General features: G+C 39.0%; 1 protein-coding gene and 1 long non-coding RNA gene across 18 annotated transcripts in view; one reads left to right on the forward strand and one right to left on the reverse strand.

Annotated features, from left to right (window-relative positions):
* The window catches only part of LOC106068869 (tyrosine-protein phosphatase Lar-like), a 267,560-nt gene that overhangs the window by 175,984 nt on the left and 66,604 nt on the right, over positions 1–24,972 (forward strand). For 13 of the 17 annotated variants that reach the window (XM_056030085.1, XM_056030094.1, XM_056030091.1 and 10 more), the window contains one exon: positions 15,156–15,470. The exons of 2 other annotated variants lie outside the window; for them this stretch is intronic. In XM_056030085.1, coding sequence (XP_055886060.1) covers positions 15,156–15,470 — 315 coding nt within the window. Of the gene's footprint in view, positions 1–11,208; positions 11,409–14,390; positions 15,471–24,972 lie in introns of those variants that run through there. 2 more of the 17 variants (XM_056030101.1, XM_056030102.1) reach the window with 2 other exon arrangements.
* LOC129926408 (uncharacterized) lies at positions 7,986–11,246 on the reverse strand. Its single transcript, XR_008778066.1, has 3 exons — positions 11,139–11,246; positions 8,849–8,958; positions 7,986–8,193 (listed from the first exon to the last, which is right to left on the reverse strand). It is a non-coding gene; the product is annotated as an uncharacterized LOC129926408 (long non-coding RNA).

The following is a 24,972-nucleotide window of genomic DNA, read 5'->3' on the forward strand; positions in this document are numbered from 1 at the left end:
GCGCTTTCGCCTTTTTCTACGTTTACTCTGTAACATACTCTGTAACATACTCTCTAACATACTCTCTAACATACTCTCTAACAGGCTTTTATCATACCCACAAACTCTAGGATACTTTCTACTCGATACTTTCTACGCATTACAGCATTGGCTTTACAAAGTATCGAAAATATTTGTAAATTTAGCCTTTTCAATTACGATAATATTTCTGAAAAAAAAACAACAGATGTTTTCTAGTACAATATTTACTTGAGATCGAATATAGGCCCTTTAAAAAGCTAGATCATATATAAGCTGTAACTCAAACTAGACAGGGAGTTTTTGGAGAATAAACCAATATATGTGGATATACATCCATATAAGCACTTTATAAAAATAAAGTATGTTTGTATGTGTATGTAGGTCACATAGTAGCCGTGAGATCATCGTCAGGGTTAGGGTTTCTAGTTGATTCACGTGTTGAAAGCCCTCGCTCCCTCCTCGTTGTTGTGGCACATTTCACGAGATCTGAGACCAGGGCTCTTGCTACCTGGTTCACGTGATAGCCCCCGACCCCCCAAATGTTGTTTTACCATTTCGCCTTTTCCCCCATGGCACCGAGTTTTCTTGCGTCTGGTCCACGCGGAACACAACAACTCTTTGACCTTTCCGAGACCTCAAAGAGAACAGTTTTAAAAAAAAATGTACTCGAGGCGTAATAAAGAATGGGAACGAGCTTGGTAATGACCTTGTTACGAGACGGAAGTGAGTACTGAAGCGCGCGTTACGTAGACAAAACATAGACCTTCAGCCTGGTCGCCACACTTCATTAAACGCGAAATATATTAGGGGAGAGTGAGAAAACGAGAGAGATATAGAGCGAGAGAGTGGGAGAGAATGAGAACCTTCTATTTTATAATATTTGTGTCCCTTCATCATACATCACCTAATGTCATCTGATTGAAATTCTCTTTGCCATTTACAACATTGTAAATCATAAATTCTCTTTGCCATTTACAACATTGTAAATCATATTGGCGTCATGGTTACATTGTTTAATAAATTGAGCAGATTACTTTTAAAACTTATTTTTTTTATATGCCTGGAAATGACATTTGTTTATATAATTCGGAGATATAAAATGTTTCATTTACTTATCAATGTCGTTCTGAAAACGAGGCTAAGTTTCGATTATTACTCAGATTCTGTTGTTTTGTATTTACTAAATAGGAATTCCAACGAAATATATTGTTTTAATTGTATTCATGAACGTGTACAGCTAATTCATGTCCTTAACTTTGTGGTTAAATACAATGTCTGATTTGTCACTTTTTCCATATTCTACAAAATACTGTGATTTCTTGTGTGCGTGTAAATGATTGAATCCAGCCCTGCGATATTGTATTAGGTCAATGTCGTTTGTGTCCGCACGTGCGTAATGCACATCTCCCTCTCCCTCCTTTCGGCGCAGCAATCAGCTCACTGGCCAGCCGTGCACAGCCATCTCTTTACGGTCACGTAACACTCTTATTTCTCCGAGCCTTGACCACAAGCAGACGTGGAAGCTGTTTCATCAATGCATCGTTACCAGACACCCGCTCGATCCGCTCACAGTTGATCACTCCCCTCATCCCCACTTCCTTGCCCCCACTTTTTTTTTCTTAAAGGTTTAGTTTCTAAAAGAATACAAAATTAAACAATTGAAAGTCGTGTGTCACTTTATCCCTATATTTTACTAGACTTTTAGGATTTTAAAAAATTGTTTTTATCTATAACATAATCACCGAATAAAAACATAATAATATTTCTTCTACAGAGACATTGTTTGAGTCTTTATAGAAATTTGATATATAATTCTATGATTATCATGACTCGTGTCCAATTTATCCTACCCTAACTTCTTAACCTATCCCGTGAAAGCCTCCCCCCCCCCATTGATTTGTTCTGTTGCTTTGATCCATATATTCACATTAGGGGCCCTCTAAGGGCTTGATGGTTTTGCAGTCTAAATCCCCTCGGTGTCTTCCCTGCCGAGTGAGTCACGCAGAACATAGAACTATATATACTTGTTAGCCGTTCGCTTGTCTCCAGCATTCTGCGCCAAGACGGCAATAGCGAGTCATTGGCGAGGGCTGTTTTGGTAATGGTTTTATAGGTGCATATCATAAGTTTATATTATTTCTAGAAATCAACAATATTTGACCCATCTACGTCTAACCTGGCATGAATGGTCCTTAGATTATTGGGGAGACGGTAGAATATTTTTAACCCTCTCCCCCCAAGGAGTCACCATTCTCTGAAAAGGGGGGTGGGTGTAAACTTTAACACTGGTTATTGCTTCAAAAAAAAATCTTTTACGATGACAACAGTGGCAAAGTTTTTTTTTATATATAAAGTAGATCATTGACTCATTGACTTAGTATAACAATGTTAAACGTTGACTCAGTGACTTAGTATAACTATTAAACATTGACTTAGTGACTTAGTATGACTATGTTAAACGTTGACTCAGTGACTTAGTATCGTTGACTTAGTGACTTAGTATAACAATGTTAAACCTTGACTTAGTGACTTAGTATAACAATGTTAAACCTTGACTTAGTGACTTAGTATGACTATGTTAAACGTTTTGCTGATTTTGTTACTGGTTTTGCTTTTTAAATGCAAGAAACGTCTCTTCTGGACTATTCTAAAACTCACACTCTTAGTAACGTGCTGGGACCTTTTTTTTTTTTTATATAACTTTTCAACCAAAAAAATGTTACCAACACTGTTGACTTTTTTTTTTTTTTTTGATGCATTATTGGTCTTTGCAAAAATTTTTTTTTTCAAGGTCATTGGATAATGTCGTCTGCTTATTTCGGGTAAGCTATTCGCTTTCGGACACTGCTTACAGTCAACAAAAAGGCTGACTACATTTTTGTAAAACCTTTTTTTTTTAACGCAGACATTTCACGCAGCTACTTTATAGGCCCATCACGTTCATGGAGTCTCTAAGAACATCTTGTAATTCAAAGAAAATATTTTTTGTTTATATTTGTTATTTCTTATCTCAGCCGAGGTCGTGACCTTTCCTGACACCTATAAATAGCCCAGGTTCATGCACACCTGTACTCACATGCACTAACAGATACTCCTGTTCATGTTCGCAAGCGCAGACGTTTGTGGCGGAATGCATAACCAAGCACCCTTGCCTGTCCTCTCTACTCAAACTCACCATGACCCCTCTCTCCCCTCCTTTCTGATGCATACCCTTCCGATTTGGGTGCGAAGGGGGTACGGACGACGATTGAATCCATGTCTCTCTTCCTAGCTGCCTGTTTTCTTATTCAAGACATAAGTATCTTTACTTACTGCAATACAGATGCCTGAAAATTACCTGACCTCAGCGTTATAATAAGTTCCCCTTTCAGACCTTGTGGTCCATAGGGCAGATGATGTAAAGGTCATCTGTTTCTGTAGCCTACGGTTAACGAGGTCAGCTCAACGACCAAACGCCTTTACTTTTCCCCAACTAATGTCCGGTACCCATTAGAGCTGGCTGGACTCGAAGGCGCCTAAAGATCCCGAAATTAAAAATCTCAGTCTTCACCGGGATTCGAACCCGAGACTCCCGGTTCGGAATCTAAGCGCTTTACAACTCAGCCACAGCACCCCCTCAGCGTAGTACTTAGACAAAAAAACAACAACAACAAGTTGTATTTCTGTTAATACGTGTGTACAACTAGTACTTTGACCTTTTGAAAATGTCAAAATAAATTGCTTTTAGTGGTTGCCAGAAAATATGATTTTTTGGTTTAAAAAAAAAGAAAAGGGGGGGGGGGGGTGATATAGCAATAAATGACCTATATAGGTCTTCTCAACTGGAGTGTTTAACGTTTTAAGAAACTATGGAGTCGTCTGCTACTTCACTTGTGTCTGCCTTCACTCAGTCGTCTGCAGAAGCGGGACAAAGCCAAGTGAAAGTCTCAAAATTACATTTCATGTGGTGCCATGAGCGATCCTCGAAACGCCTTCGCGTAACTGAATTCAATCTGCGCACAAGATAGAAGTAGAAGATCAAGGAGGCATTCTCGACGATGAGCTTCAGTAGCAACGAGGCTCTTGTCGAGAGCTTCATGGTAGTGGGGGGGGGGGGTGGTAAACTTGTGATGTTCTTTATTGGATTAGAGGAAACTAAACTATTGTAGCTACTACGGCAACCGGGGGGGGGTAGGTATCGCTACTTGACGGAAAACGGAAGTATCTTTGCAACTAGTGGACAGGAAGTTGTCCATGCTTCTATTCACTCTACAGTTAAGTGGACAGGAAGTTGTCCATGCTTCTATTCACTCTACAGTTAAGTGGACAGGAAGTTGTCCATGCTTCTATTCACTCTAAAGTTAAGTGGACAGGAAGTTGTCCATGCTTCTATTCACTCTACAGTTAAGTGGACAGGAAGTTGTCCATGCTTCTATTCACTCTACAGTTAAGTGGACAGGAAGTTGTCCATGCTTCTATTCACTCTACAGTTAAGTGGACAGGAAGTTGTCCATGCTTCTATTCACTCTAAATATAAGGGCGCATGAAATGACACACGATTTAATGACTAACAGTGAATAATAACTTTGAATGGCGTGATGGTATACAAATGGGATGAGTCGCTTGGCCGAGGAAGCTCGAGTTCGAATATCGATTGAGGATAGGAGTATTTAAATTCAGGATATGCTGCTCGATGACTTGGTCAGCGCCTAAGGGCAGCACGGAAACCTTCTCTCAGTTACCCGCTCAAGTAAACAAAACTAGAGAAAAGCCGAAAGTACTGTGTAAGTAGCATGAAGACAATTACATCCACATGGACATCATAATAGTGACCTAGATGTAAGGGTAAGGATGCCATCACTTGTTTGTTAGAAAATAGGTGAAAAGACTTGACCTTTAAATTACAAATTCTTGCTTGAGTCAAAACATTTTATAATTAAATGTAAAAGATTTCGAAGTCCAGTGACAGTAATCTCATTTTAAGTAAGTCTAGCCCTAAGCATCATTTCTTGACCGCTTGGAGTTTATTTTTTTCAGCCATGATGTTTCAAAAACTTTCTGCGCCTTTAATATAATAATAAAAGAAAGTTTGACATGGAACCAGCTTGAATTTGATACTTAACACATTTCTGTTGGTCCAAGAACAAATAACAGAACACTTATGTCAAGGAACTATTTTTTTTATTATAGGAGGGAGGTGAAGGCTGTGATAAGGTCGGAGATACTTCCTATTTTTAAAGCCCACATTCTCCACTATCGTCCAATACTCCGTGGCATTTAATGATTGGATATTATGAGCCAATTTCTGTCTGGTGGCCGAGATAGAAGCACTAATGAACATCTGGAGAGTAGAGCAAAGGGAGACAAATAGTGTCTAGCCTGAATTTCTTGTGTGAACAAACCGAAAATGACGTCATTTAGTTCCAAAAAAGACGTGGTAATTGATGAAGCGATAAAACACACACACACATACATACATAGATACATACATACATACATACATACATACACACACACACATACATACATACATACATGCATACATACATACATACATACATACATACATACATATATACATATTGCAATCAAGTATTACTTTTGTAAATATCGTAATTTTGTACAAAGCGTGGACATGTAACAAGATATTGTTTATAGGGCTCTTTGATAATAGGCGCAAGCATAGCGGTGAGTCTTATAGTTACGATTATTGGATAATCCTAGATTACTACCATGATGGGATGAAATCGTTTTCCACTCCTTCTTGCAATTAATGTGTACTGTCATCTATCATCTATTACCTAACACATGAAGCCATCCTCCTTCTTGTCCAGTAACCTCTTCCTTCTCCCTGTCTCATGTTCAACTCTCATCAAGTTCTACAACTCGTCATCTTTTGTCTCCCCCTTTCTCCTTCTATCTAGTAGGAAACTCGACTTTGTCCTCGTCATTTAACGAGCTAAGCGGACAACGTCAATTAAAATTGATTTAGTAGACATTTTTGTTTTTGTTTTTTTTGCTTTAATGAAACTCTTTGCTGCTTCGCTCTCGTGTCCTTTTTTTTTTGTTTAGAAGAGAGGGTCATTTGTTTGTGGTTTTTTTTTTGTGGGGGGGGGGGGGGGTTTGGGGGGGGGGGACAGGATCAATGATCACCGTGTTTAAAGTGTCATTGTAATGTGGTATTCACATTGTTCGTCTGAAACAGACCTTGTATTAAGGCGGAGACCTTATGCGCATTATTTAAGTTATAATGGCAATCCCTTCCTTACATTATATTAAAATAAAGCCATTTAAACTTCAGTGTATTTTTTTTAATTTGTCTCCCTTTTTATAACCAATCAAAATTTAGATCTGGCGTGCTATATCGCTTGTTAGGTTCTTACATTCTTTCCATATTGTTGTACTGTTGGGTATAGATGTTATACTTTTTTTTTTTATATTCAAGGCCTGGGTTCGGTAAAAAAAAAAAAAACTCTCCCTTCCAGCCCCTTTAGACCTTTAATCATCAATCCATCGTCTGCTACTCATTCAGGTGTTCGCGTGTGTGTGTATGTTCGTGAGTATAGGGTTACCTTATGACCTATATATTAACTCATGCTAGAGTTAGCCGTTCTTTGTGAAACAGGAAATCAGGCTTTTACTGGATCTTTCTCCTCCATCCCTTTTTCACTCTCTTTTTTTACCCATACTCCCCCCCCCCTCTCTCTCTCTTTCTCTCTATTTCGAAGACCGCGTCACCGATGGCTGATTTATGATTACCGGAACATTGTATATATTTACCCTTCAGGGAAGGTGAACGGAAGAGAACGTTACTGAGTGAGCGAAGGAGGGAGATGGGAGGACACTATGGAGTGAGCGAAAAAGGAAGAGAGGGATGGAGTGAGAGTTTAGAAAATAAAGTTTGGGTTTGGAAAGGTGGCTGAGGGAAAAATAGATAATATGATCGTGACCACAATTTAAATGGGTTCGTCTACTAGCGGGACGGATGTTTTAATGGCACCGTACGCCCCCTCCTCCTCATCTCGAGCCTTCCTTCTTTCTGACACGTTGATTAAACACAGAGAGGCTGCATACGAGATGCGAGTTCAACATGTCTTCCTAGAGTTGATCTCACCGAGGAAGACACGAGAGCAGAAATTATAAACGAGTTTGTTTTGAAACTTTTCTTTCTTATTTTCCTCTCTCTCTCTCTCTCTCCCCCCCTCTCTCTCTCTCCTCTCTCTCTCTCTCTCTCCTCTCTCTCTCTTTCTTCATTTTTCCCCTTTATCATTATTGGTCGTGCGTTAATAAATATCAAGTCCTGAAGAGTGTCCACTCAGACCAAACGTCTGATCTACCAATCACACTTCTGCATCTCCCCCCCAATCCCACCCCGGCTCTTCCCCCTACCATCTCTTCAGATCAGGTTTTCCATCACCTTTATCTCCTTCCTTCCCCGCACCTCATGTTATCAATCGCGCTCTACCTCTTTCCTCCCCAAACCTATTCCGGCCCCCTTTCGAAAATCTATCTCTTCTCTCAGTTGATAAAATTAGACTTCACCGTGAGCCGAGCTGCAATGACGTGCCCAGGCAGAGCTATATCTTGATACATTACTATGTAGCTGGTGGTTTGGGGCGGGCAAGGTATTCTGTTGCTCTCCCCCCCCCCACTCCCTCCCAAACCACCCCGACCTTCTGATGTCTACTTTATCCTTCACCTCGTACTGATAAACACAAGGAGTACAAATGTAGATGCATTTTGAAAAAAAAATCCCAAGATCCACTGATTATAGATTCTATAAATGTTATGTATCTTTCTGTTTGCCCTCTGTTGAAGCGCGGGTTAATGCTAGAGCCATAGTGGCTCCCCCAACTGAAAATGTCCCGCCCCCCCCCCTTTTTTTGTTCTCCTATTTTCTCAATTGCCCCTTTTACTAACTACTTCGATCATCTACATTAATTAATAGACCTCTCCCCCCCCCCCCCGGGACTATGCATGAGCCAGTCCTGTAAAGATGTCAAGTAACTTAGGCCCATGCTTTACATGTCTCAGGAAGTCTCCGCCCACACGGACTGACATTTATTTAGATTTCCTTTTTTTTTGTTTGCATGTCACTGACATTCGCAGAACTAACCACCTCTGCACGCGAGCCGTAGAGTGCTGACGTCTGGGATAGCGATCGCACAAAGTGTTTCACCTTTCATATCAAATCTGTAAAAAAAAACAACAAAAAAAAAAAACAAATACATAAATACATATTCCAACGAATGTGTTTAGTACTCTTAAACAAACCAAACCATAACCCTAAAACCATAGTTCATAAAAGTGTCTGTCAACAATAGATATTCTAAACATAGTCAATTATGTAAATATATAATTGTAAGCGATTTTAGTGTTGTGTTGTTTTTTTTTTCCTCCTCAAGAGACGCGGGTTGTCCATGATGTCATGTTTGTACCTTTCCCGCCCAAGCATTAAAACAGTCCTCGGTCTATTTCACCTGGGTTTGATTGTGCATGAGTATCGATCAGCCACGGTGTGCTCACAACGCATGTGTGTGTGTGTGTGTGTGTGCATTCATCTGCTGTGAAATCATCTACCTAATGGCCGTTCAGCTCTGGGTGGGGGGGGAGGTGGTATGGGAGACATTGTGATGGCAGCGCTGTGTGCAGCGACGGGAGTGCCATGCTTGACGTCACTGACACGCACTGAGACACAAGACTCACCTTCACAGGACATTGGCAGTGACATGGATTTAATGAGGGCTCACTTTCGTAGAAGGTAGTCGCACAAAGGATTACCTCCCTTGCCCAATTTATGTATTGGGAAATATAGAGATAAACAGCATTTAATATAAACCTTTCTTACCACTCAAAAATGCTCGTGACTGATAACAAATCCGGCTTACTCTCTTCTGACACCAAGTTGAAACCTTGTCAGCTCGTTGGAACAATTTCCGAGTTCTCTCCCGTAATAAGCTATTATAAAAAATGTGACTAAATTATGAACAAAAGTAACAAAATTATAAACAACAATCTGAATGATACTAAATTATAAATAAAAAGGATAGATGCAGTTATAAATAATATACTTAATTATATACATTTGATAAATTATAAACGAAAGACTAGATTATAAACCTTTGACTAAATAATAAAAATTACACTTACTTACAAAGGTTCAGACTTTGTAATATCAATGTGTTAGAAAATACAACTATAGTAATGCAACATTATTATAGAAATGAATTAATTTTCATTCTCTGGCACTGCCAGGGTCGAGCTTCGTTAAAAGGAAAAAAAATCATTGTAGTCCCTTTATCAGTGTGCATTTAGAAATTTTCTGATGTTGTGGCAGGTCTGCAGCAGTACTGTACTTATTATTATTGTTAGAAAAGAACGAGTATTCATTCTCTGGCTATGCCAGGGTCGTGTTTCGTTAAAGGAAAACAAAATTCATCGTAGTCCCTTTATCAGTTTCCACCGAGGAATTTTCTGGTGATGTGGCAGGTCTGCAGCAGTACCGCCCTCTGACAGGCAACGAGAATTTTCCTAGGAGTGTTGAGGGCCTTGAAGGTGTCTGTGAGGTCAGTTGTTATTATCCCCTCGGTTGATATAACAATATGGTATATTGTTGATCTAGATAATTTTCAAAAACGCTTAATCTCCAAGCCGAGGTTTCCATATTTTCGTTGCTTTTCCAGCTCAGTTTTTCTTAAATCGTGAGATAGTGATAGGGCGATGTCAATAATGGTAGCGGCTTTTTCTTTTTTTTTTTTATCGATGAGCAGCAAATCAGGGCGATTTAAGTCTACCGTTTTGTCGGTCAAAATAGGCCTATCCCAGTACAGTAGATGATCAGTAGACTCGAGAACCTCTTGTGGTGAGTATTTGTAATAAGGAGTATCCTTACCGATCAAATAGTGTGTCAAAGCCAAGTGTTGGTGTATTAGCTTTGCAACTTGGTTATGGCGACCTAGGTAGGCAGATTCCGATAGGGCTGAGCATCCTTCCATTATGTGTTCAATAGACTCACCCACATTTCCACATTTTCGGCATTATTATTATTATTATTATAAATGGCGACTTCCTATATATACATATTGGATCTATTTAAAATGGAAATGGTGGGAGGTGTGGAGGTGGCTTGGAATGTTATAATTTTGTGACAGTAAAATAGTGAGTACTAGTAATAAATTCGCTGCTCTTGGTTTTGTTTGCCACAAGCCCTCGCTATGCTCTCGATGCATTTGTCACCTCAGATCTTGGTAGTCTTGTGTTGCTCGATCGGCCTAAATGATACCTTGGTGTACCACTGGACTTGGTCGTAATGAGAATTTCAAAGTGAAACAACAACCTTAATAGTGTTGAACGGGAATCTTTCGCTTCCTGTTATAACCATTCTGTTATTCTAAATGCGACGGTACTCACTTCCAAATGGTATTAATTAGAGTTGGATTAATTTTAGCCAAAAAAATACCACGCATGAATGATTCCATTAAAAAAAAAAAAAAAAGACGTTATCGATTGATCGGCACTAGAGTGAAACAGAAGTGAATCTAATGCAAGACGTGATTGGTAAGTTAAATCTCTCCCGTAGGACCCTCCGCTCACCTTGCACAATTGTAAATAGCCACTTCACAACACTCCCCCCCCTCCTCCCCCTGATATACCACCTACCTCTTTTCAGCTTCTGTTGGCTTACCTCGCCTCCCTATCCTCTTCTATTATCGCCATCAAAAACAGACCACGCCGTCTTTAACACACAAAAAAAATGGGAGTAAACGCTTGATGTTGGTTAGGCTGTGCGTTGTTTCTTTCTCCCTCTATCTGCCGTGCCTCCCCAGAAGTCCCTCTCCTACCTCCGCCCCCCTCCTCCTCCTCCTCCTCCTTTCTCTACTACCTACACCTACTAGCCTCCCCCCTCCCTCAAAGCGAACTTTGTGGCTTACGGGCTATTGCTCCCGTTATGAAAAGAATGCTCTCGCGGGTCTGGAAGCAAGTGAGCATAGAGTTAGAGAGGTGCGTGAGTAGGTGCGTGTGTGTGTGGGTGAGCCTCAAACTCGCACGCCAACGTAGCACTACGCTACTGGAGCTGAAAAACTGATTTTTGTTTTTTTTCACTTCTTTCTTTTATTAGTTTTATTTTTTCATTTTACCTTTCCCTCTACGTAGCGTTGACTTCACGAGATAGTTAGAACTCGATCTGGCCTCGGCCTGGTGTTTTGTTTGCCTTCTGGAACCAGTCGAGAGACGCCTTTTTCTTCCTATTCATTTTGGATACTTGACGTGTGGAAAAAAAATTCTATGACAACGATTGGGCTAATCATTGTGTTAACAACCATATTTCATAGTACTCTGTAATCTTGGCTTTAACTGTGTTTGAATTCGAGGCTGCTTGATTTCTGGAATATGTTTTTAGAAATTCGGTAATTCCCGATAAAGGAGTTTACTTCATAAGTGCATTATTTGTATTAGAATTAATATATGTTCTTTTGTGGAGTATAAATTAGTTACAAACCAGCTATTGTTTTGCATCAATATGATAAAGTAATTAAGTCCTCAAAATGTTTTATGTTAGGTAAGCGTTACCTTATTAAAAGTATAATTTAATTTTTATCCACGATTCAAATGCTCTGATCTGGATCTGTATTGACCGCGGTCAGACGACACAAATGATCGTGTAGATCTGTTAGTTATGTTGCTAGTATGCCAGATTTAAACAATAAAACAAAACAAAAACACTCAGCTCTAGTGCCAAGCTCAAACGTAAATAATAAATGATCCGGTGTTGTTTTTTTTGTTCGCAGACACTTGTCACCAGTGCATCCCACAAACCCACTAACTTGAAGTGATTTAGCGACTAGGTCTAGCTGTCACTTACTTAACAATAAAACAGTAAGGTCAGGGTTCAAGTGCCGACACGTAGACATTAAGTGGGACATTCATTTTGTCTGACGAAACTGTCTCCTCTCCAATACACACCGAGTGCTGACGAGTAGTAAATATAGGACTGAGTGCGGATGACTTGTAGACATATGTCAGTATGTCCTGAAAAAAATAAAAGTCACTGCTCATCGCGAATTTTAAATTTTTACAGTATTCGAATTTACATTTTCTGGGTGCACCAATGGACAATATTTCAGATAAAAAAAACCATTTTATCAAACGAATTACAATTAATAATTTCTCCCAATAGACATGCAACATTATCATACAAACGATTTTTTGGCAGTAGACTGCGTTTTCTCATAAACTGACCCAGAAATATTCCTTCCTAATTATGTTGACAGATCCTAAAGGCGAACCCATTTCTTCTCGACATATTACATTTTGTGTTTGTTCTCGCGTGAATCAGATTTTGATCCTTCCTAGCACCTACTTGAACGGAAACAATATTTGATACAAGTTTTTTTTTATTTGCTAAAAGACGTTAACTTCGCGAAGTCATATATCACGTGGGAAAAGCGTACATTAGGACACGACAATTAGATGACCATTTCTTATGCACATAGAAGTCATTGAAAAATGTCGAAGTTAACATTTCACATTTCATTCATAGTAAAACAGGAATCACTAGATCGCTTGCAGTTTTAGCTGTTTTTTTTAAATTGCCGACATTTTTTTTTTTGTATCTTGATCTTTTCATTGAAATATTGGCTAATGTTGACACAAAAAAAACAAATATTTCTAGTATTAAACAAACAAGTTAAGCGTCATCCATTTATAACAGACGGCGATTTCGTTTCCTTATTAACGTGAAAGCGTTGCCTTGACTTCCAGTTGTTATAAATGTATTTAATATCTCGGCGAAACTATAAATCTCGTTTTCTTGTTTAATATTTCCGGCGCTCGGAGAATGGCCTCGGCGGGTTTCCATTATTTTACGCTGATGCTACACGAGCGGTGGATGTAGATCTAGTTTAAATTGCAATTATTTCCCGTCTGAGAAAATTGCTTAGAATTGAAATAAAGATAAATCACCGGAAACAGGGTACGGTGGGGGCGGGGGGGGGGGGGCATGCACACATCGTCATGTGAGAGTAGTGAAATATCCTCGCTCCCCCCCCCCCACCGCCACATTTCCCATCACCCTCCTCGGCATGCACAATCAAATCTTTGGCCTCTGTTTCATGATAGGAGCTTTCAAAATTCAAAGACATCAAACACAATTTTTTTTGGGGGTAGAAATAGACTTTTAATGTTGTGTTGTATTTTTAACCCATCAACCCACAACTTTTAAAAAAACATTTCTTTTATCGGACGTAAACATAACCACTGTAAACTAGTTTTAAAAACAATCACAAAGATATAAGCATACGGTATTAAAGAATAAAGATTTGAATTATGGCAATTAGAAAAGAATGACACTTGCGAGCAGTGTGTAATTGATATGAAGAATTAAATTGTCCATACTTATTATGAATCAGGCATTTTCACGATGTACTGACCAATGTCAAGGACATTAAAATAAACTTAAATGTAGTCAAATAAATGTTTACAAAAATTGAACAACATACGAAGTGCTTAGAGAAATTTGATCCCGCAGAGCTAACAAGTGAACACAAATAAATGTGATATAACTTTGAACAAAATGAACATTAAGACTTTCCTCTCTTCAGTTCACCGGAGGTACAAAAATGCGAATTATTTTTAGAGGTTTTCCCGCAATAGATGAACATGTCTAAAACTTCCGCTAGTTCGTAGAATTGGAAAATTGTAACTCCTCACTTTACTGATTTGATTCATTGGTCACTTTGTTTCAAATCACGTTTCAAACTTAAATGTTGTCCTATTTAAAAAAAAAAAAAAAGGTACTGTTTAGTTTTTTTTTCTTCAAGTTACCATTTTTGTACAGTGAAGCACTTTACAGTTATCTATTTATATCTATTCTTTTTTTTTTTTTAAATTATTTTTTTGGTCACAAATTGTTCAATGTGTTTTTGTTTCTTTTAACCAAAGTCACATTTCAGCCTCCAAGCTACTCACACGCTGCTTTAATTGCGCCATCACCTTGTCAATAGCGTGTAGTGCTAGCAGATAGTACACATGAAGTGAAGGGATAAGTAGTGCACTAATAATTCACTTCCTTCACGAACACATTCCCAAACCCCTTTTTTTTATTATCCTTTTTTTAAAAAATTATTTGTATTAATTTTTTTTTTACTTTCGTTTTTTATTTTTCGGTGTTTGAAAAACAAAGTATTTACAGTATTCTTGACGTCACTTGGTGTTGTCGTCACAGCTTTGTGATCTAGGGTGGCTAACTCTCAGTAATCGATTTTTTTCCCTTGACAGTTACTCCCTCTGAATCCCAACTTTTATAATCATAAGTAATTGAGTTACAAAAAATGTTCATATTTTAAATTATCAAAACAACCAAGCATGTAATTTATTATTAATTGTTTTAGATGGGTTTAGATGTAGCAATGTTGCTTTTCTCCAATGGAACAATGAGAATAAAATTTAAAGAAATCGATTCTTAGAATCGATAATAGAGCTGCTTACATTCGCATGCTAAAAATAGCACACGGCGATTTAAAAATTAAACTGATTTAGTAAATTGCCTAACTACGGACTAAATTGAAAGCTGTATACAAAACATTGTTTGTAGCTTAAAAACGCAGTTAGATGCAGCAATTTATGTATTTGTTTTGATTGACAATGGCCTAATTATTGTCGACATTGATTAGTTTATGTATCCAGTGTCGTGTGTACTAGAAAAAAATACATGTCCACACTGTGAGTTTAAATGCAGGTGACTCTTAAACAGTCAAACACTAGTGTACCATTTACTTTGTGATGTTCGTGAAGTTTTGTTTGAGAACCGCGAACTGCTGTAACTCGAGATGAAGATTTTGTTGAAACATCTTGAAGTAAAGCCAGAGACCCAGCGAGACATCTTGTTCTGGCCAAGTGAATCTTAAGTACATTTGTGGGTTATGTGTCTACAGTTTTAATTTGTATTTTTGTTCTTACATTTGTTTGGCCCTCTAAAATGTTGGACTTGAGACAGAGCCCAATGTCCAGGTTATCTACAGCGTTGCCCTCCCGGAAAAGAGGAGTTAGGCAAAGTAGGGCGTTAGAGAGGTGTATGTGTTTTCCCGGCATCCAACCAATTTTATTGTTTTTCATCTGTCTTGTCACCATCCTCCCTGATGCTTCCCTGTCGTCAGTGCTCCCCCAGGCCCCAACTCGCCTGGCCATCCACGAGAAGACGCCTTCCTCGGTGATGCTGCGCTGGGAGGGTGACATGAACTCCGTGGAGCCCATCCGGTCATACATCATAGAGTACCAGATCGTCAACAAGGGCAAAGGGGGCGAGTACAAGAGGTCTGACGTTATGGAGCTGAAGACTGGAGGCACCCGGCCCTTCTACCAGGTGACCAACCTCAAGCCGTACACCACCTATATATTCAAGGTCATTGCTGAGAATAGTGTTGGCCGGAGTCGACCCAGCAATGCTGAGGAGGCCACCACCGCTGAAATAGGTCAGTAGAACTTAGCACTCAAAATAAAGGAAACAAAACTGTTCCTTTTTTTTATTCTTTCATTTTTTTTTAAATTGTATAATGACACCTGCACTCATATTTTTCTGCACCATTTCACATGTCGACACCGCCTCGTGGTTTATCTCCCCATTCATTGGATGTTGTGGTCGTAAGATCCTTTTGGTTGAATGTTGTAGCGTGCTCACCTCAGTAGAGACTTAGTCTTAGCAGTAAAACCAATGTGTTGTGTAAGACTTGTTAAACTTTTACCCCAGAGCTCTAATTTTGTTTTACTGTTACGAAATGCAGATGTATATATGTCAGTGCTTTTTACCACAAGCCTATATAGGTTTACATTTAGTTGTAATTGTAGTCTTTTTCTTGAAGTAGGATTTATAAAATTGTAGATGAATGTACATCGACTTCGGCTTGTTTTTCGACCTTATTAAAGTTATTTGGTGTTGTTGTTATTCATTGTCAGAATGTCTCATAAAAATCACCTTGTTCATATCTTGTATCTCATAGCCACATATATTATAACATATAGGCAGGCCCACATATGGAGCCAAATGACTAAATAATAAAGCTTCACCTTCAGACCTTGCTGTCTACAGGGCAGATGATGTAAAAGTCATCTGTTTCTGTGGCCTACGGTTAACTTGAGTGTGGCCAGCATAACCGCCTTTACTTTTCCCCAACTAATGTCAGGTACCCAGTAGAGCTGAATGGACTCAGTGGCACCCTAAAGATCCCGAAATGGAAAATCCCAGTTTTCACCAGGATTCCAACCCTGGACCTCCGGTTCGGAAGCCAAGCGCTTTACCACTCAGCCACCGCGCCTCTTATATAACTAAATAGTTCATTCCTAATTACGTTCGGTTTTTAAGAAATTTTTGTTTCTTTACGCTTTATAATGAGCCTTTCGTTTGACATCATAAGCCGGTTCCGGCACAAGGTCGTGGACCGTGCAATTAGAAACCAACATCGTCTTCTGCTTTGTCCTGACCATTGCCTGGCAATCATAGAAACTTCTGATGGTCTCATGAATTATTGAAGAAAGTCCTACAAGATGAAGTCAACCGTGTCCGGTTAAGCAGAGTCTGGAGAAGAAGAAAAAAAAGCTCAACGATCGGGTCAATAGGAAGACGTTTTTCTTGACATTGGCGTTTGTGTGAATTGAAAGTATTAGGGGGTGGTGAGGGGCTAATTGTAGTGGGCGTCTCCCCCGAGCAAAAGATTAAATATTGAGAAGATAGTGGGAAATCGATTTAATTTTTAAGAAAAAGACTATAAAGAAAAAGACGAAGAAGAAAAAGCCGCTTCTCATCAGCCCACTGAGCTGGTTTATAAGAAGCCTCGTTTCGTGTATCCAAAGAAATAGTTCTTTAGAGACGTTCTGCGCCTTCCTGGTTAGCCTGTAAGATTGGGGATTTCCGTAGTCTATTTTTACAACGGGAACACGCCTTGTGATAGTTGCTCTCTCGTTTGATTTGTTGGTTGTGATTCTGGAAACTTCCTGTGTCTAGTTTCTCATCCGTACGCTCTATAATGTGGCCACGTCACATTTTTTTTACAGCGCTTACTAAAAATCCTCCATCGAGATTTCTATCCACTTTGGAAATTCGTCGTCACGTCCACCTAGAGAACTCGCCTGTTTCCGAGACACAGCTTCCATCTCTTTTGATCTTAGAGGGGGCTTTGATACGAGGCATTCGCGAGGGCTTTGATACGAGGCATTCGCGAGGGCTTTGCTTCTGTTTTAAGCGATTGCCCTGGAGGTGGCAGGCCGACACGAGTGGCTAGGAGGAAAGTGACCCGGAAGAAGTAATGTCCCTCGTGAAATGTATTATTTCTGAGAATATTAACAACAGTCAGATCTATATGGTGATATAAGACAAGGACAAGAAGTAAAAATTTGACTTTATTTTTTAACACCAAGATTTCATGTACCAGTTTTTAACACTCGATAGACGCACATGAAAAACTTCTAAGTGAAATATAAATAACATTGGATTTGTGATTATATTAATTCTCTTTTTTTTTCTTCTTCGGAATCGAAAAAAAACCCAACTGAATGTACAAGCCACAGAATGAGACATCGAAGAAAGTTCGACTATTTAATTACTGTATTGTCGACGCAAACTGCACAATGAGTCCTACATTCTTAGAAGCTCTCTATATTATTTCACTGGCAGGTGTCGCTTTCCATGCATATTAATTGTCTGTGCTTAGGACATTGTCCTAACATCCTGGTATCCAATGGTTTTATTATCCCGTAACATACACAGCGGAAACTTCTGGCTTAAATTTTAATTATTTCTCAGCGGTGGACATGTAACAATACTGCGTTTTTCTCTTTTGTATGTTCTGCCCCTTTTCTTTTTCTCTGTTTAGCCATCCCCTTTTCAAGGTTGTTCACTTGAGATGGTTTTGAGTACTCTAGAACCTGCTTTGCCCAGTTTAAAACTAATAAAACTATTAGTGCAGCATGTTTTGTCCCACGTAATTTGGTTTGCCCTCGTCTGGTCTGATTGGCCTCGTTTAGGAATGTTTTGCATCATCTAATTTATTTATGTTTCACCCTATACAGATGTCTGTTTCGCCTCTCTGAAGCCAGGTCCTCGAGCGTTAGTCTGTTTTTCCCACTACACATAACGGGCGTAATTTTGTCTACAAGCAAACATTGATTTTTGTTGAGCCGAGGTGGTTTTGAAACACAAAAAAAAAGAAAAAAAAATCTCCCCAACAACCTGATGTGTGTGTGTGTGTGTGTATGTCTGGCCTTTCATGTCGTCATCACGCGTCACACACTGATTGTTGGGCTTGTTGTCAGGTCTGCTCACGCTTGTGTGTGGCGAGAATGTGTGTGTGTGTAGACTACAATAGCGGCGGCAGGCGACAACTTCTTCATGTATTGTATTAATACACGTCTGCAGTTTAGAACTTTTTTTTTCGCCTGAGTGATTTGTCGTTACAATGTGTGCATATGGTCCCCCCCCCCCCCCCACACACACCTTTTTTTTCATAGTCCTCAAACATCTTACTCCACTTTGTTCCCACTTTCGTTCGAGTTACCAGAGAACACAGAATGTTCATTGACTGTCTCCAGCTAAACACAAGCGCCTTGTTGCGTCTTGCTTGCTGTGCCGTGGCCATGACAAATGGCATTCTTGCTCGCTTCATGAACTATTGCCTTGTGTCTTTCTAAATAAACTGCTTCTTCCACGCGAAACAAATCGCTCTGAAAGATTCAGCCGAACAAAAGGCCGGACGTTTATTTTTGCACCGACCTATAAAGATAGTAAATTATGTTAAATACTGACCTTGACCTCTGCTTTCGTGTGTGTGTGTTTGTGTCCATTCCGCCGAGATCTCCTTGGAGTCACTCTTGTTGGTGTGCAAATGTTACAACTAGATCTAGATCTGGGTTTCCATTTATATTCAGATAGATGATGTTTCTTGCACGATATAAATCTGTTGTGTGCGACGTATCCCCAGTTAAAATTATTAGAATAAATTTTCAAATATTTTTTTTTTAAGTTTAGAACTCACGAGTCAAATACGTAAATAATATACTTATGGATTTCCTATTTCCTATGCAAAATTCTCCCAAACTAGTATCAAAAAGTCTTGTCCAGTTGCAGATTTCTGTATTAAAAACTAGCTTGTAACATTTTCCATTCACTGACCAAGCTTGTTGTCCAGAAACTCCCACACCAGTGATAGGCCGCGTTAGCACCTTCTTTTTATCACATCTGCTTGGTAACAAGTTTGTTTTGTTTTTTACCGCCGTCGTCTGCTTTGGCAGCCATTTAAAACAAAAACTGCCGCCTTTCATTATTCAAGAACAATCACTCTGTCTGTTTTTGTTTCCATCTGTCTTCTTGTATACATATCTGTCCCATCACATTTAAAGCATGTACAACTTCATCCACCATCCTTCACCCACTCCCCACACATATCTGTGTGCTGCTTTTAACCTTTTGCTATATAAAATGTAGGCCTACAGTATCCTCGCTTTATTTCTTGTATCTTAAGCATGCGTCCATAAAAAAGGGCACGGCCACTCTGAGGCCTCAACCCATCCTTCAGAATCTGGTGGTTTATCTCGCGCAAGCCTGTTACGAATCTCTTCTCGAGGCTTCTGCAGCTCCAAGGCGTGGGCCAAAAAACGATTCCGAGAGACGCAATGGAAATGTTTCATGTAATATCCTCGCGGCGTAATCTCAACGTTTTGCATGTGGATGAGAATGAGGGGCGGGAGAGGGGAAGTTGGGGGGGGGGGGGAGAGAGAGGAAGGGGCGAGTGAGGGCGGCAGTAAGAAAAAAAGGGTCTAATTATGTCCTCATAAAGAAACTGCATGATATGGGTTATTTTGAATAAATATGCACATACATGTAAACTATATCGAAATCAATTATTATTATTAATTATTTAAGATTTAAAACTATATAAACCACGTCCACACCCGCAGCACATAGTTTCAAATAGAATTAATGTTGATTTGAAGCCAACATCTAATCAGTTCAATCCACCTTTATATATGCATAGTTACTTAGTTACTACTACTGGAAAGAAAAAACATGTTTCCAGTTGTATTTACAAACAGGCAATTCAGATTTCCTCCCAAAAATTTCATTAACGTTCTTGTATTTTAGTTGACATTTGTGACGCTCCTCCATATTGTCTTGCCAACTCTCCATTTAGTTTGTGCTTTTTTTTTTTTAAATTCTCTCCTTCAATCCAAGCTGCCCATTCAGATGTTTATACACTTTGAGAACACTTGTACAGTCAGGTAATTGGCTGGAGCGTTCAAAGAAAAAAAAACCCAGTTTCTACTCCATAAGATAAGGCAAATCGCTTCGTGTGATATAGGCTTTATCTATTTCTTTTTCGTGGTAAGGGGCAGTGAAGTTTTGTAGTTACCAAATCTGTCGCGGCTTAATTTATAATGACCTCGGAGGCTCCTCGGGCGTTAAGCAATCTCTTGGTTTGGATAGTCTAGCTCTGCGCTGGATCGACGAAAGGTCAAAGTGTGAGCAGGCGGTAGTATGTCTTTGCACTTTTTCCTGACCTTGTCATGATGCAGGTCATTTTTATTAAGCATATATCCGGCAAGATTGTCCAGTACCTTTAGCATCGCTTGGTGCACTGTATGACTTAATATTTCTGACGATAGCAGCCCTCCAACATTTGAAAGAGTTTGTTTTCACCATGCGGTGTGATAATTGCAAAGCTGTTTTACAAAATAACAGGAAACAAAAGGGACATCATCATAGATTTTGTTTTTGTCTTTTTAGCATTGTTTAAATGGGCATTTGTAGTAAAATTTGTAAAGGGCGGTCAACATTTGGTGCGTCGCCATATTTATTGATCAACGCGAACGTAACTATAGCGAGGGTTAATATTATTTTTTGTGTGTGTCTGAATTTGTAAACATCATTTCTTGTGCTTTAAATTAAATTTTAGCCTGTTTTAATTCAATATTTTCATCGTAAGTAAAAGTCAGTCAGTGTTTTCTATTTACCTTCTATTTCGCTGCAGGATTCTAAAGTTGATAACGAATATATGTTCATTTCAGAACTGTTGCTCGCTTATACACACACACACACACACATAGAAATATTTTATTTCCCATCCCCTTCCCAAACAGGGATGTATTAGCTCTTCATTTCTTCTCCAGCGCCGCCACCGTCGTTTCGGCCCTGTCACTTCCTGTTTGCCCCGAGGTACAAATGAAATACCCATTAAACGGGGGAACAATTGTTCCCTTTGGATATGGTTCCAGCCAGATCTCATTAGTTATATCTCTCCCCCCCCCCCCTTTTTTTATTTTTTTATTTTTTTGTATCTCCCGTCTGCCTGATAATGATTGATCGGTTTTGGAATATTTAGCACCACTCACCGGCCATGGTCGTGTGTTATATTTAGACTGGCCCAACCTGTATAGTCTACACTCTGCAATATTAATGCCCTCGTGCGACGCCCGTTTTATTCAATCAAGTACAGTTTTACTCTCGTTGAACATAGATTGTTTCAAATCTGATTTCCTTGGACAAGCCCTTCTAGAGCACGACGTTTAGACTATTTATAGAACGTGTCATGTCAGCTGTTGTATCACGTGATTTCTCACTTTCAAAGATTCCAGTCCAAAGCCATGCCGTGACCTTAATGTGTGTGAGTGTCAGGTTTTCTCTTGATGTTCTGATTCTGCCATGACGTAGAGTTTCTCAAACCTGAACCTTAACCAACACCGACACCTGGTACTTATTACTCTACCTTATCACGTGACACCAGCCAGGGGTTTAGGGTGGAGGTAGGCGCCTCAGCTCATCAACTCCCGCGAAATAGCTGCGTTGGAATTTCAGACGGTCAGCTTAGCCACTGGGCAGATGATGCTTAATTAGTTTCACTTTTGATTGACGGGAATTCGCAAAATTTGTTGTCCAGAGGCTTTTTTTAAAATTAGGTTTGTTTTTTTACAATGTGGGAAATGCAAAGCTGAAAACAAAAATTCTTTCTACGCTTCTTAATAAGACTGATTGTGTATCACTTGTGCTTGAATCGTGATAGAAGATACTTGAATCTGTTTTTATTTTCTTGAATTAAACATTTTTTCTGATAACGTAGCAATTTAAAAATAGATTTAATAATCATTGACTAAAGTTGAAGGCGAATACTTTGTTCTTTCTACCGTAATCCTCTTTTTTTTTCCCGCATAGCCCCCGTTTTTTTCCCAGGCATTTTGCTCTTCCATCCATAGTCTCACCTAAAGTCGAGTCTTTACTACAGTCCATAGTCGTATCCATGTTCGATTCCATAATCTTATCCATGGTCGAATCCATATTCGATTTCAAAACCTTTTCTATAATCCTACATTCACATTTCTTTCTTATCGGCCAATTTCTCGCATTCTGCCCTTCTTACTTCCATCCACAGTCTTATTTATGGTCGAATCCACGTCTTATTTATTGTCGAATCCACGTCTTATTTATGGTCGAATCCACGATCTTATTTTGTATTTTTGCCCATCGTGAAATCCTTAACCTAATCAATAGCTCCATAGTCCAATCCATAGTGATATCCATTCTTTGCAGTTGTCTTTGTTGAATTTCTTGGCGATGACCAGCTCTTCTGAAACTTCGTTTCTCACTCACAGAAAGCGTATCGTATTTTATGTAAGTGATCAGTAGGATTTAAGTTTAATCACATTAACGGTACAGTAAGTATTGAGAACCCTAACCGCCTCGCCCACCCCTCCTTTTTTTTCTTCATCCTCCGCACGAGATCAATGGACTTCCAGTGTAATCACTTCGACTGAACAGTGGGTATTCACTGTCGCTAGAAACACAATTAAGTGAAGTTGCTAGTGCAAATCACCACTTCCTGTTTCTTTTTGAAGTTCAACTGCTGACTCTTGAAATTGCGATGTTTTACACCAGCGAATTTCCATTGTGAACTAATGCGTGACATTTGGGTCACGTGCGCTGGAAAAAAAAAAGCACTGGTCAGCAGTTTTTAGCCATTCTAATGGCGGAAGCTGCACAAAGTATCGATGCCGCTGTTTTAGAGTTGACATTGCGAAGCCAAAACAAAATTTTGAAACAAAATCGTACAGCTTACAGTATAACTGTTATCAACTAGAAGAGCTTCACTATTTTGGATAAATATTCTAAAAAACAAAAATTATATTGATCTCCTGATTTGATAGTAGGACTTACAGAATTTCGTTGACATCACAGCAGGAGCCAATTCTTGCTGACCTTCTGTAGGCGCGGTGGCTGAGCGGTAAAGCGCTTGGCTTCTGAACCGTGGTTCCTGGTTCGAATCCTGGTGAAGACAGGAATTTTTTTATTTTGGGATCTTTGGGCGCCTCTGTGCCGACCAGCTCTAATGGGTACCTGACGTTATTTTTGGGGGGAAGTAAAGGCGGTTGGTAGTTGTGTGGATACTGGTAAAGCTTGTTGATGACACAGATAACTTTTGGAACTGATACACGGTTCTTGTTGAATTAAATGTTGTGTAGTGTCTAGTGAAGCACCTATCATGTTTTTTATTTGTTTGTTTGTAGTAAGTTGTTTTGTGTTTTTGGCTTAAATCTTGAAAGACACTTCTATATACTCCCCTTTTGTGTCCCTCGTTCAGTCTTCGTCATTCAAGCAACAGATAACTGCGCATTGCACCCCATCATCTGCCCTTTAGTTGAAATGTCTCGCTGACACGTCCTTGAAATTTGAAACTGGGTTATGCATGCGTCATTGCACGTTTACCTTGTATGATTGCTGTAAGATTTCCAAACCTAGAATGAATGTAGACTACATTCTGAATGGAACGTTTTCCAGTCTACAAAGGCGTTTTTACAGCACCTCTATTCAAATGAGAACTTCATGCATCCTGGAGTGTGGAAGGTGGAACCTGGACGCACGTTTCAAAAGTTCTAACGATTTTCCTAGTCACTTAGCAGTTGGTGTATATCGGAAAAGAATTGCTAGCTCGTTGGCCACTCAGGGAAAACTCTAGTTTGACCGTAATAATTTTTCAAAGAAAAAAATATTAATTTGGCTAGAATTTTGAGTATGGTGAAGACAGCCGTAGTGTACGGATAACTGAGTTGTTAATTAGATTTCTAGTCGCTTTAAGTTTATTGATAGATTAGGTTTTGCTTATATTTTTATATAAATTTAATACAGATTACAATTACATTTCTGATCTAGATTTAGATCTAGATCTTAAGAGCTCTAAATCAGCAGTCTAGTTCTAGTTCTCGATGTCTACATAATGAAAGTGACAATAAATAATAAAACTATGATAATTATACAAAGTTGCTCTGGCGTAATGGCTAGACAGTAGGCTCATCGAGCTGACGTTTCCAAAGTACAAGTACAATACATAATGGAGCAATTGTTGTTGTTTTTTTTATGTATTTTTTTTTTTTATATTTTTTTCTATATGTCAGATCTTTCCGAGAATACCATTTTGTTCTGCTCTGGAAAATGTCTAGAAAATTATTTTTTTTAAAAGTTCATCTTCAAATTATTTTAGCGTATAAGAAACTCAATCATTTTTATGGCTGCTCTCGTAAGAAAAAAAAAAGCCGCATTGCTTTTGTGCTGTCCCCTCAACCATTTGTCTGTCCATCGCTTTTAGATTCCAAAAGGTAAGTGCCCCTATTGTGAATTCCATTTCTTTCGTGCTCTAAATATGCAACTCCTACTTTTTTTTAAACAACCTTTTTTTTTTTTAAATTAATAAATAATTTTAAAAATTAACAGTCTAGTAATTACGGGCCAGCATTGTAAACTTTATTGGAATCCCTCAACAGTTATATGCACATATATTAAAACTTTATCAAAAGCAAAGATTAACTAGACAATACGTAATTATCCTGCAATTTTTTTATTCAATGACCCTTATTCATAGTTGATGGTTTTCAATGTAGATATTAAAAAACCTTTTGGCTTTGATAGTAATTGGATGATTGCAAGTAGAACTATAAACCATA

Source organism: Biomphalaria glabrata, chromosome 5 (genome assembly GCF_947242115.1).
Source record: "Biomphalaria glabrata chromosome 5, xgBioGlab47.1, whole genome shotgun sequence".
Classification (NCBI taxonomy): domain Eukaryota; kingdom Metazoa; phylum Mollusca; class Gastropoda; family Planorbidae; genus Biomphalaria; species Biomphalaria glabrata.